The sequence below is a fragment of the Carcharhinus amblyrhynchos genome, chromosome 4 (genome assembly GCF_965287045.1).
Source record: "Carcharhinus amblyrhynchos chromosome 4, sCarAmb.v2.hapA, whole genome shotgun sequence".
Lineage (NCBI taxonomy): Eukaryota > Metazoa > Chordata > Chondrichthyes > Carcharhiniformes > Carcharhinidae > Carcharhinus > Carcharhinus amblyrhynchos.
This window is the reverse complement of record NC_137327.1, coordinates 77,805,155-77,817,460: the sequence shown is the minus strand read 5'-3', so window position 1 is coordinate 77,817,460 and position 12,306 is coordinate 77,805,155. Positions and strand designations below refer to the sequence as shown.

General features: G+C 47.5%; 1 protein-coding gene across 1 annotated transcript in view; it reads left to right on the top strand.

Moving 5' to 3' along the window:
• Positions 1 to 12,306, top strand: part of LOC145342132 (copper-transporting ATPase 1-like) — an 82,692-nt gene that overhangs the window by 55,099 nt on the left and 15,287 nt on the right. The window contains exons 19-20 of the mRNA XM_080187386.1: positions 8,094 to 8,236; positions 8,745 to 8,948. Of these exons, the coding sequence (XP_080043512.1) occupies positions 8,094 to 8,236; positions 8,745 to 8,948 (347 nt within the window). The remainder of the gene's footprint in view (positions 1 to 8,093; positions 8,237 to 8,744; positions 8,949 to 12,306) is intronic.

The window sequence follows — 12,306 nt, the reverse complement described above, 5'->3', positions numbered from 1 at the left end:
AGAGATTCACCACCCTTTGAGTGAAGAAGTTCCTCCTCAACTCCGTTCTAAACCGCCCCCCTTTTATCTTGAGGCTGTGCCCCCTAGTCCTACTGTCTTTTTTGAGCGGGAAGAGCCTTTCCACCTCTATCCTATCCATCCCATTCATCATCTTATACGTCTCAATGAGATCTCCCCTCATTCTTCTAAACTCTAACGAGTACAAGCCCAGTTTATTCAGCCTCTCCTCATAGCTCAACCCCCTCAACTCCGGTATCAGCCGAGTAAACCTCCTCTGCACTCCCTCCAAGGCCAAAATATCTTTGCGCAGGTGCGGCGCCCAAAACTGCACACAGTACTCCAGCTGCGGCCTCACCAATGCCCTATACAGCTGCAGCAAGACCTCCCTAGTTTTATATTCAATCCCCCTCACTATGAAGGCCAGCATCCCATTCGCCTTCCTGACCACCTGCTGCACCTGCAGGCTGGGTTTTTGCGACTCATGCACAAGGACCCCGAGGTCCCTCTGCACCGTCGCCTGCTGCAGTTTTTCGCCACGTAAGTAATAGTCCTTCCTACCATTATTCCTACCAAAGTGAACCACTTCGCACTTGCCAACGTTAAATTCCATTTGCCAGTTCCTGGCCCATTAGCCCAGCCTATCTAGATCCTTCTGCAGACTCTCCACACCCTCTGCGCAATTTGCTGTTCCCCCAATCTTGGTGTCATCAGCAAATTTCGACACCCTACACTCGGTTCCCTCCTCCAGATCATCTATATAAATGGTAAAAAGCTGAGGCCCCAGCACCGACCCCTGGGGCACTCCACTAGTCACCAACCGCCAACCCGAATAGCACCCATTGACCCCCACTCTCTGCCTCCTATTTGACAGCCAATCCTCTATCCACGCTAACACCCTATCCCCAAATCCATGCCCCCTTACCTTCTGCAATAACCTCTTGTGAGGTACCTTGTCAAACGCCTTCTGAAAATCAAGAAAGACCACATTCACCGGCTCTCCTCTATCCACCGCCCTAGACACATCCTCATAGAACTCCAATAAATTTGTCAGACACGACTTCCCCTTAACGAAACGTGCTGTGTCTGCTCTATCAAGCAATTCCCCTCAAGATGCCTCGCTATTTCCTCCTTGATGAGGGATTCTAACATTTTACCTACAACAGACGTTAAACTAACCAGCCTATATTTCCCTGCCTTTTGCCTGCCACCCTTCTTAAACAACGGCGTAACATTAGCCGTTTTCCAATCTTCCGGCACTTCCCCAGAATCCAGTGACGTTTGGAAAATAACCACCAAGGCATCCACTATCACCTCCGCCATTTCTTTCAGAACCCTCGGATGCATTCCATCCAGTCCTGGGGACTTGTCCACAATCAGTCTCTCCAGTCTGTCGAGCACCGCCTCTCTAGTAACAATAATGTCATTGAGACCCTCCTGTCCTACCATCTTTCCATCGCTAACACCCGGCAAATTATTCACGTCCTCCTCTGTGAAGACCGAAACAGAAAAGTTATTCAAGGCCTCAGCCATTTCCCCATCCCTACCACTAAGTCCCCCCTCTCATCCTCTAAGGGTCCAACGTTCACCCTAGCCAGCCTCTTCCTTTTTATAAAAACTCTTGCTATCCTTTATTATATTAAGCGCTAGCCCAGCTTCATAGTTTCTCCTACCCTTCTTTATCAACTTCTTTGTCAATCTTTGTTGACTTTTAAACCTCTCCCAATCCTCTTCTCGCCCACTACTCTTAGCTACTCTAAACGCCTCCGCTTTTAATTTAACACTTTCCTTCACCTCCTTTGTTATCCATGGCTTATTACCTCTCCTCCTACGGTCCTTTTTAACCATCGGAATAAATTTCTGCTGAGCACCAAGAAAGCTCTCCTTAAAGATCCTCCACTGCTCCTCAGCAGACCTACCTTCCAACGCGCTCCCCCAGTCAACATTTGCCAATTCTTTGCTCATCCTTCCGTACTCCCCCCTGTTCAAACAAAGGACGCGTGTCTGGGAACCCACTTTCTCCTCCTCCATCTGCACCAGAAACTCCACCATACAATGATCACTCTTCCCAAGAGGATCCTTCACCACAAGGTCCCTAATTCTACCCGCCTCATTACATAACACCAGATCCAAGATAGCTCGCTCCCTCGTCGGCTCCAACACACACTGTTCAAGGAAACTATCCCGGCAGCATTCCAAGAACTCCTCCTCGAGTCCACCGCGTCCAACATGGGTCGACCAATCAATATGTAGATTGAAATCCCCCATAATTATCGCCGTTCCATTCCTGCACGCTGCATTTATTTGCGCATTAACAGCCCGCCCCACCTCCAGATCATTATTTGGGGGCCTATAGACGACACCCACCAGCGTCTTCCTCCCTTTGCTGTTCCTAATCTCCACCCACAACGATTCCACTTTCTGCTCTTTGGTTCCTATATCATCCCTTGCTACCACCCTGATGCTATCCTTAATCAGCAGAGCTACGCACCCACCACCACCACCGCACCCCCCCCCCCCCCCCCAACCCCCCCGCCCCCAACTTTTCCTCCCGCCTATCCTTCCTAAACACTTGATACCCCTGGACATTCAGCTCCCAGTCCCTGTCACCTTGCAGCCACGTCTCTGTAATGGCCACCAGATCATATCCATTTGTGCTGATCTGCGCCACCAGCTCATCCACTTTATTCCGAATGCTTCGTGCATTTAGATAAAGTGCCTTCATCCCAGCCTTCACCTGGACCCTATTTGCCAGAACGCCACCAACCATACTCACGCCCCCTACTCCCTTTATTATTGGGACATCCTCGGCCTCTTCCCTTACCTGTACTGTCTCCTTAACTTTAGACCCCGTAATGTCACCTACCCTCGCACCCTCCCCCCCAATTAGTTTAAAGCCCTGTCTACAGTCCTATTTACACAATTCGGCAGGACTCTGGTCCCAGCATGGTTCAGACCAACCCCATCCCACCCGAACAGGTCCCACCTACCCCAATACTGATGCCAATGCCCCATAAATTCAAACCCATTCCTCCCACACCAATCCCTGAGCCACCCATTCACTTAATCTTATCAACCTTACGCCCGTCTGCACTCGGTTCGGGCAGTAGCCCAGAGATAACCACCTTGTCGGTTCTACTTTTTAATTCCATTCCCAGCTTTTCATACTCCCTCCCCAGATCCTCAGTTTGCATTTTGCCTACGTCGTTGGCACCCACATGTACTACAATGACCGGATTCTCACCCTCCCACTCCAGGTTCCTCTGCAGCCCAGATGTGACATCCTGGACCCAAGCACCAGGCAGACAACACACCCTTCTGTGCACTTTGTCATTGTGACAAAGGACAGTGTCAATACCCTTAACCCCACAGTCCCCAATTATGACTACGTTCCTTATCACCTCTTTGCCTATATCCTGCGTCTGCATCACTGTACTGTGTGCAGTTTGCTCACCAACCTCACCTCCCTCGTTCTCATTCACACTGGAAGCAAGAACCTCAAACCTGTTATGCAGATTGAGAGGCTGAGGCATCCGGTCCCCTCGCTCCTCCCTCCGGTCCCCTCGCTCCTCCCTCCGGTCCCCTCGCTCCCGCCTCCGGTCCCCTCGCTCCTCCCTCCGGTCCCCTCGCTCCTCCCTCCGGTCCCCACGCTCCTCCCTCCGGTCCCCTCGCTCCTGCCTCCGGTCCCCTCGCTCCTGCCTCCGGTCCCCACGCTCCTGCCTCCGGTCCCCTCGCTCCTGCCTCCGGTCCCCTCGCTCCTGCCTCCGGTCCCCTCGCTCCTGCCTCCGGTCCCCACGCTCCTGCCTCCGGTCCCCACGCTCCTGCCTCCGGTCCCCACGCTCCTGCCTCCGGTCCCCACGCTCCTGCCTCCGGTCCCCACGCTCCTGCCTCCGGTCCCCACGCTCCTGCCTCCGGTCCCCACGCTCCTGCCTCCGGTCCCCACGCTCCTGCCTCCGGTCCCCACGCTCCTGCCTCCGGTCCCCACGCTCCTGCCTCCGGTCCCCACGCTCCTGCCTCCGGTCCCCACGCTCCTGCCTCCGGTCCCCACGCTCCTGCCTCCGGTCCCCACGCTCCTGCCTCCGGTCCCCACGCTCCTGCCTCCTCTCAGCAGACCCCTCTTGTTCCTGACCCTTCAAGTTAGCCAGTGTAGGGGGGGGTGGATGTCTCTTGCACCCCATTGACAATGGCACCCTCTCTCCCCCTGATGAGCCTCAGTGTCTGAAGCTCAGAGGCCAGCTCATCTGTCTTGAGCTGGAGCTCCTCCAGCAATCTGCACTTACTGCAAACATGGTCACTGGGAAGGACCCTGGGGTCCACCAGCTCCCACATCATACAGAAACAGCACATCACATGCCCCTCCATTATTCACTGTAGTAGTATTGAAAATTTCAACACGAACTTACCTGGCCCTTTTTCTCCCCAGCCCTTTGATCCTAAGCCCTAATAGCTCACTCTGCTTCCCTCTCACTCCGCTGCCCGCTCCGACGCTGCCTGCTGTCTACACCAGGCCTCCTTTTAAACCTGGCACTGTTTTAAAGCCTGCTCACCCACAAATCCCTGCTGTCCACTACCTTAGAATTCTTAAAGCGGTAAATACAAAAAGCCCGCAAAAATGCTTTTAAATGATTTAAACAGTTCTACAAGGTAAGTTCTTACTACGAAAGTGCTTTAAACTTATTTAAACAGGTTTTTAACAGGCAATTTCTTATCTGACTCTCTGCTCCCTTACTTGTCTGCTCCAGCAAACAATGGAAAGTAAATTTTCTGTCTGTCACCTTGGTGTTTAAAAAGCATTTTCATCAGTTATCAAAATCATAGGATATGTGGCACAGATATAGGTCTTTTAGCCCAACCAGTCCATATCAGTGTTTATGCTCCATTCAAGCCTCATCCCATTGTTTCTCATCTAAATCTGCCATTGTAGTGATCTTTTTCTTTGTCCCTCAAGTACTTGTCTAGCTTTCCCTTAAATAGATTTACACTATTTGTTTGAACCACCCATTGTGGTAATGAATTTTACCCATGTGTTTAGATAATGTCTTTATCATAGAAAAACATCCAGGTTCTTCACAGTGATGTATTCAATCTCTTGAATACTAAACTTTACCAGACAACTACATTTTAAAATGTCCCTTAAATCAAAGTAAAATAAATTGAATAGTTCTGAAAAGGGAGTAGTGAATTCCTGATAAACGCTTCCACTTGGAGGAGTGACCATGTGACTTCAGGTTACTAAGGATGAGAGTTAAGAAGGGCTGAAAAATGAAGTAGAAATCCATCAAGGTAGGTGGTTGTTACAGTTTTGAGAAACCCTCTCAAAGAAACTGACAAGACGGAAGAAAAAAGCTGCTGCTGAGAAGCAAATACAAGAGACTTTAATTCTCCTGGAAATACAGTCACAGGCCAGGAATTTAGCGTGGTTGGTGCTGGTTTCCACGACTGGAGCCATTTTACGAGAGCCCAATTTCCGGTGTGTTCAGCCTGTCACCAGAAATGGGTGAGATGCAGGTTAATTTATTGAAATATATTTTAAAAAAGTATTTACATGTTATTAGCAAGTCCAGCACTCAATCACCTGGACCCGCCCCCCCTTTATGACCTCGCCAGGAAAGGTTCCCGCCAGCGAGGAAGAGATGAATGGGGAGCAGTTGACTTGGCCTTGCTGGTGGAAGTGGAAGCCATTGAGGCAGAGGCAACTGGGGGGAGGGGTGCCCCTTGGGCAATGCCAGTCTGGCATCTGGACAATGCCACTAGGCAGTGTCGGGGTGGGGCTAACGGGGGAGGGACACTGGAGGCGGGAAGGGGCCTCCTGCCACTCTGCAGCGATTGGTGTGGGAAGGGAAGGGATCAGCGATCGGTCTGGGCGGTGTGGGGCTTGGCAGAGGCTGTATTTACGGCCGCAGGCCCCCCCAGTTGCAGTGGAGGGGAGCTGCTTCAGGCTGCCTGCACTAGTGGGGACCTAACAGCTCTCTCTCTGTCATGTCAGACCCCTGCTACTACTAATGTGCATATGCAGCATCAGAGGCCTGCATATTTGCACTACCTCCCCCTGCAGGCTTTCAGTCTCATTAAGCCACATGCACAGGTTTCTGCAGTGAACAACAGGCTTGGTCAGAAATTTGCAGTCAGAGTGAACATAGAACATAGAACACTACAGCACAAACAGGCCCTTCGGCCCACGAGTTGCGCCGATCACATCAACACCTACCAACCTACAGACCTATCTATAACCCTCAATCTCATTAAACCCCATATACTCATCCAGAAGTCTTTTAAAAGACCCCAGCGAGTTCGCCTCCACCACCACTGACGGCAGCCGATTCCATTCACTCACCACCCTCTGAGTGAAAAACTTACCCCTAACATCACTTCTGAACTTCCCTCCCTGCACCTTAAATCTGTGTCCTCTCGTAGCGACCATTTCAACCCGGGGAAATAGCCTCTGAGAGTCCACCCTATCTGTTCCTCTCAACATTTTGTAAACTTCTATCAGGTCGCCTCTCAACCTTCGTCTCTCCAGGGAAAAGAGTCCCAGCTCCCTCAACCTATCTTCATAAGGCATGCCTCCCAGTCCAGGCAACGTCCTTGTAAATCTCCTCTGTACCCTCTCAATAGCTTCTACATCTTTCCTATAGTGAGGCGACCAGAACTGCACACAATACTCTAAATGAGGCCTGACAAGGGTCTTATAAAGTTGCAGCATTACCTCCTGACTCCTAAACTCAATCCCTCGATTTAATGAAGGCCAGTACACCAAATGCCTTCTTGACCACCTCCTCCACCTGCGAGGCCGATTTAAGAGTCCTGTGGACCCGGACCCCAAGATCCTTCTGCTCTTCAACACTACTCAGACTTCTGCCCTTGATAGTGCTTAGAGAAGGGCCTAAAAACAGGCCCAAAAGACAGATCTGAAACTGTGTGTTTCAAGTCCACCCAGTTCTTAGACAAAAAGTGTTAAAATACCGCCCAAAGAGTTTTACAGCACAGAAAAAGACCCTTCGGCCCGTCGTGTCTGTGCTGGCTATCAGGCGCCTATCTACTCTAATCTCATTTTCTAGCACTTGATCCATAACCTTGTGTGCTATGGATTTCAAGTGTTCATCTAAATGCTGCTTAAATGTTGTGAGGGTTCTACCTCTACCACTCTTTCAGACAATGAATTCTGGATTCCAATAAAAGGTTTTCCCTCAAATCTCCTCCAAATCTTTTGCCCCAACCTTAAATCTATGTTCCCTGTTTATTGATATCCCTAGTGAGAGAAAAAAGTTTCTCCCATCTGTGTCCCTTGTAATTTTGCACACCCCAATCAAGTTGCACACTCAGCCTTGTCTGCTGTAAGGATAACAACCCCAGCCTAACCAGCCTCTCTCCGTAGCTGAAATCCTCCAGCGCAGGCAACATGCTGGTGAACCTCCTCTGCACCCTTTTGAGTGTAGTCACATCCTTCCTATAGTGTGGTGACCAGAACTCTGCACAGTACTCTAGCTGTGGTATAATAGCTCCATCATAACTTCCCCATTTGTGTATTCTATATCTTGGCTAAAAAGGCAATTATTCCATATGCATTCTTAACTAGCTTATCTACCTGTCCTGTGGTCTTCAGGGACATTTGGACAAACACCTAAGTTCCTTCTCATCCTCTATACTTCCTAGCACCCTACCGTTTATTGCATATTCCCTGTTCTGTAGGAGAGAAGTGAAACTCTATTGGAAAAATAATTGAAACACAGCTGACTAAACTTTTTAAAGGAGTTGGTTACAGGAGTCTCTGAAATTCTGAGTTGTCAAGATTGTCATGACCTAAAGGGGAGGGATTGTACCTTGTTGGTGATGATATCCAGTAAAGCTTGGATGGATTAGAACGATTGTTGAAGAATGCAATGCAACTATTAGTCAAGGATTTTCTCAAAACAGATAGCTGATCAGGAATGCCAATTTGGCACAACAAACTAAATAAATCAAATGCAATCACATTTACAATTGTAATATCAGGCTTTAAAACTAAAATTAATTCTTTATCATTCCACCTCCCCCCTCCTCCTCCATAGTCCACCACGATTTATTTCACTATTGTTTCCTTTTGTTTGAAAAAACAGGAGTACTGTGTGGAATGATAGCAATTGCAGACGCTGTGAAGCCAGAAGCAGATTTGGCTGTGTACACACTAAACAGTATGGGCCTAGAAGTGGTTCTTATGACTGGAGACAACAGTAAAACAGCCAGGACCATTGCTGCTCAAGTGAGTCAATTTTTAAAAAATTTTCACTTATATTTCCCTCAAGTGGTGCTGACAAGTGTTGATAGCCATTGACTTCACTCACCTGATAAAGGAACAATGATCCGAGAGCTTGTGATTCTAAATAAACCTGTTGGACCTGAAAGTGGTGTTGTGAGACTTCTTACAATAGCCATTCAGAGCCTTGTCTGATTATTCAAGTGCAACCGTTGAAAATTGGTTTTGGCATGCTAGTTAACCATGGGAACATCATTGACTAGCTCAATTCTGCCTTCACCTGGCAAGTTAACTGATTAACCCATAAGTCCGGTTCCCCTTCAAACAACTGATTATCAAGTGGCATGGGCAAAGATACTTATTAGCGTGGTGCTTGGTATGTTTTTTTGAAAAGGGGGAAGAAAGAAGCGTGGGAAAAATGACAAAACTGTGTGAACAAGATGATGTGCATATTTTGTGGCTCATGTAAAAGATGATTGCCATAACTTGATTTGATTTATTGGCTGTGTGTCAGGTTGGCATCACCAAGGTGTTTGCTGAAGTCCTGCCCTCGCACAAAGTAGCGAAAGTGGAACAGTTGCAGCAGCAAGGGAAGATTGTGGCAATGGTGGGCGATGGTGTGAATGATTCCCCAGCGTTGGCAATGGCTGACATTGGAATTGCCATTGGTACAGGCACGGACGTAGCCATTGAAGCGGCTGATGTTGTCTTGATTCGGGTAAGAGTGTCAATATTTATGAATGTTTCCTGGCTTTCTTCCACTAAATACTTGATTTCCTTGAGATTTGTTTACCTAGTTTGAAGTTGATTACTTGCAACTGTCTACTAATCACCTACTGTAGATGGGATTTTCCTCTTGAGGCTATGTATTTGCTCAGACTAAAGCTAAATACAAAGACTCAAAATGCAGTGTACTGATTTTGAAGATGTGACTTTATTTAATCGAATGGGAGAATGATATGAGGAAGCCCTGCACTCAAGCTATAGAATGCGGGCAGCCGGATATCAGTCTGGAAAACAATGACCCCGTGATGGCAATTATATATTTACCAAATTATATTGCCCACCTTTTCAATGGGCATTATTCAGTAAACGTTTATACAAATGAGTCAATAACCTGTCATTAATTCCAGCCAATAATAATACACATTGGGATTTCATTTGTCATTAATCAGAGATGTTACCTCCCTTCTGTTGCCCAGCGATATGGGACGCTGGACATTGAAATGGGAGAGTAATTCCCACTGAATTGAATCCACGTGACTGTCGTCCGACCCTGAGAAATTCTTTATGTCCGCTCGCCACTTGCGTTATCTCACGGAGTTGTATGACCCTATTCGTAAGGCTAGCATTGGTAGCCATCTTGTTCCCGACCACTGCTGATAACATTACTGCTTTCAGTTAATCTATTGTCTCTTACCTTTTTCACAGGCCTGTTGTATTTTAACACTGACTGAAGTTTCACAAAATGTAACCAAAAGCAAAACACATCCATCTTGTAAATTCAAAATACGTGTTTTAAATGAGAAATATTTGTTAATCATATAGATCTATCTTTTATGGTACAACCCTGGCTGGCTTATGTTCCCATAGTCCAAGATCATTCATTCTAAAGTTAGTGTTGTGTTAGTGTTCCTAAATCTATGGCTGTGTGTTTATTAACCTAATTAACCCCCCTCCCCAACAGTTCCCCCTTTTGGCCATTGATCAAGGACCAACTAAGGCCACTAAATCGGTGTATCTAATTAACTACTCTTAGTCCTTACGAAGGATTTCGACTTTCAAATTTCTCCTCTTCTGCCATCACTGATGATGTTCCTCCAGTGGACTTAGAAAGTTCTGCACTTCTATATTTGATCAGGTATACAATTACTACTGACACTAGGATCACAATGAAAATAATATAATCCCTTCCATGGTCGATGTTCCCAGACAGCCTATCTAGCCTGAGAGCCAACTACCCAAGGTAAATAGTTCAGGGTCTTTGAGTTTCTCCACTACCTCCTTGATGCGTACAATCAGATTAGTTATGTTTACTGAACTGTCTGGTGTGTAAGTGCAATGCTGATCCAATTACTGCGCATATCACTCCCTTGCTGCCAAGACACAATTCGATGCCATTATAATCCCTCTGTATGCATGGCAACCATCACAGCATTGATCTTCGCAAGGACAGTTTCTGTATTGGCAACTAGTTCCCAACAATTATCTGTCATATTGTTCTACCTACTCCATATTGGGGAAATTTTATACCGAAAACCATTCTCCTGTTATAACTCGCCGACATCTTGGCAGACAAGGGAGTTTCTACACGTGCAGAGGTTTCTTTAGGACAACAAGATCCCTCCCATCCAACAGGGAGCCAAGCGGAGGTTCCATCTCCCTGAATCCAATAGACCATTTTTAATTGGATTTTATGGTTCACTAAAGCAATATGATATATTACATGACTGGCCATTACTGGGTGGGTTCAGGCGTAGCATACTCCTTGGACTTGCTTTATAATGGCTTCATTTACCCCTAAGGTTTTCCCAGAACCTTCAACTTCTCTGTGAAATAGATTTCTCTCAGTGTAGGTAGTGGCTGCTTTAAATCTAGACTAGGAGCTGATCCTATTAAATTATAAACAAGTGTGTACCCCTACATATAGCCTTCCTGCACAGGCCTCACTGTTGTGAAACTACTCCCTTACCTCCTAACTTAAAAATCTGAATATGTAATGTCCTCATGTGTGCCAAATATAAGTATTAGCCTGTGTTTCCTGAGGAAGATGTTGAATGATCTTAGATGCTGGTCCGGTTTGAGCCAATATCCGCATATTCAATACCAGAAAAATGGAAATACGCACGTTCTTCATAAAATTGCCGCAATTCTCCCTTTGAACATAAGAACATAAGAAATAGGAGCAGGAGTAGGCCATCTAGCCCTTCGAGCCTGCCCCGCCATTCAATAAGATCATGGCTGATCTGTCACGGCTCAGTTCCACCTTCCCGCCCTCTCCCCATAACCCTTAATCCCCTCTCTTATCAAAAACCCATCAACCCGCGTCTTAAAAATATTTAGCGAGGCAGCCTCCACCACTTCAACGGGCAGAGAATTCCAGAGATTCACCACCCTTTGAGTGAAGAAGTTCCTCCTCAACTCCGTTCTAAACCGCCCCCCCTTTATCTTGAGGCTGTGCCCCCTAGTCCTATTGTCTTTTTTGAGCGGGAAGAGTCTTTCCACCTCTATCCTATCCATCCCATTCATCATCTTATACGTCTCAATGAGATCTCCCCTCATTCTTCTAAACTCTAACGAGTACAAGCCTAGTTTATTCAGCCTCTCCTCATAGCTCAACCCCCTCAACTCCGGTATCAGCCTAGTAAACCTCCTCTGCACTCCCTCCAAGGCCAAAATATCTTTGCGCAGGTGCGGCGCCCAAAACTGCACACAGTACTCCAGCTGCGGCCTCACCAATGCCCTATACAGCTGCAGCAAGACCTCCCTACTTTTATATTCAATCCCCCTCGCTATGAAGGCCAGCATCCCATTTGCCTTCCTGACCACCTGCTGCACCTGCAGGCTGGGTTTTTGCGACTCATGCACAAGGACCCCGAGGTCCCTCTGCACCGCTGCCTGCTGCAGTTTTTCGCCCCCTAAGTAATAGTCCTTCCTACCATTATTCCTACCAAAGTGGACCACCTCACACTTGCCAACATTAAATTCCATTTGCCATTTCCTGGCCCATTCGCCCAGCCTATCTAGATCCTTCTGCAGACTCTCCACACCCTCCGCACAATTTGCCGTTCCCCCAATCTTGGTGTCATCAGCAAATTTCGACACCCTACACTCGGTTCCCTCCTCCAGATCATCTATATAAATGGTAAAAAGCTGAGGCCCCAGCACCGACCCCTGGGGCACTCCACTAGTCACCATCCGCCAATCCGAATAGCACCCGTTTGACCAAGAGTCGAAACTTGTGTAATGTTAAATGAGCAAAATTCAGGTATATCCCACATTACAATCACTTGATGTGGTCTTCTTTTCATCAATGTTTGGTGCAGCCCTGTTGTCCTGCTGCTGGGATGTGGACT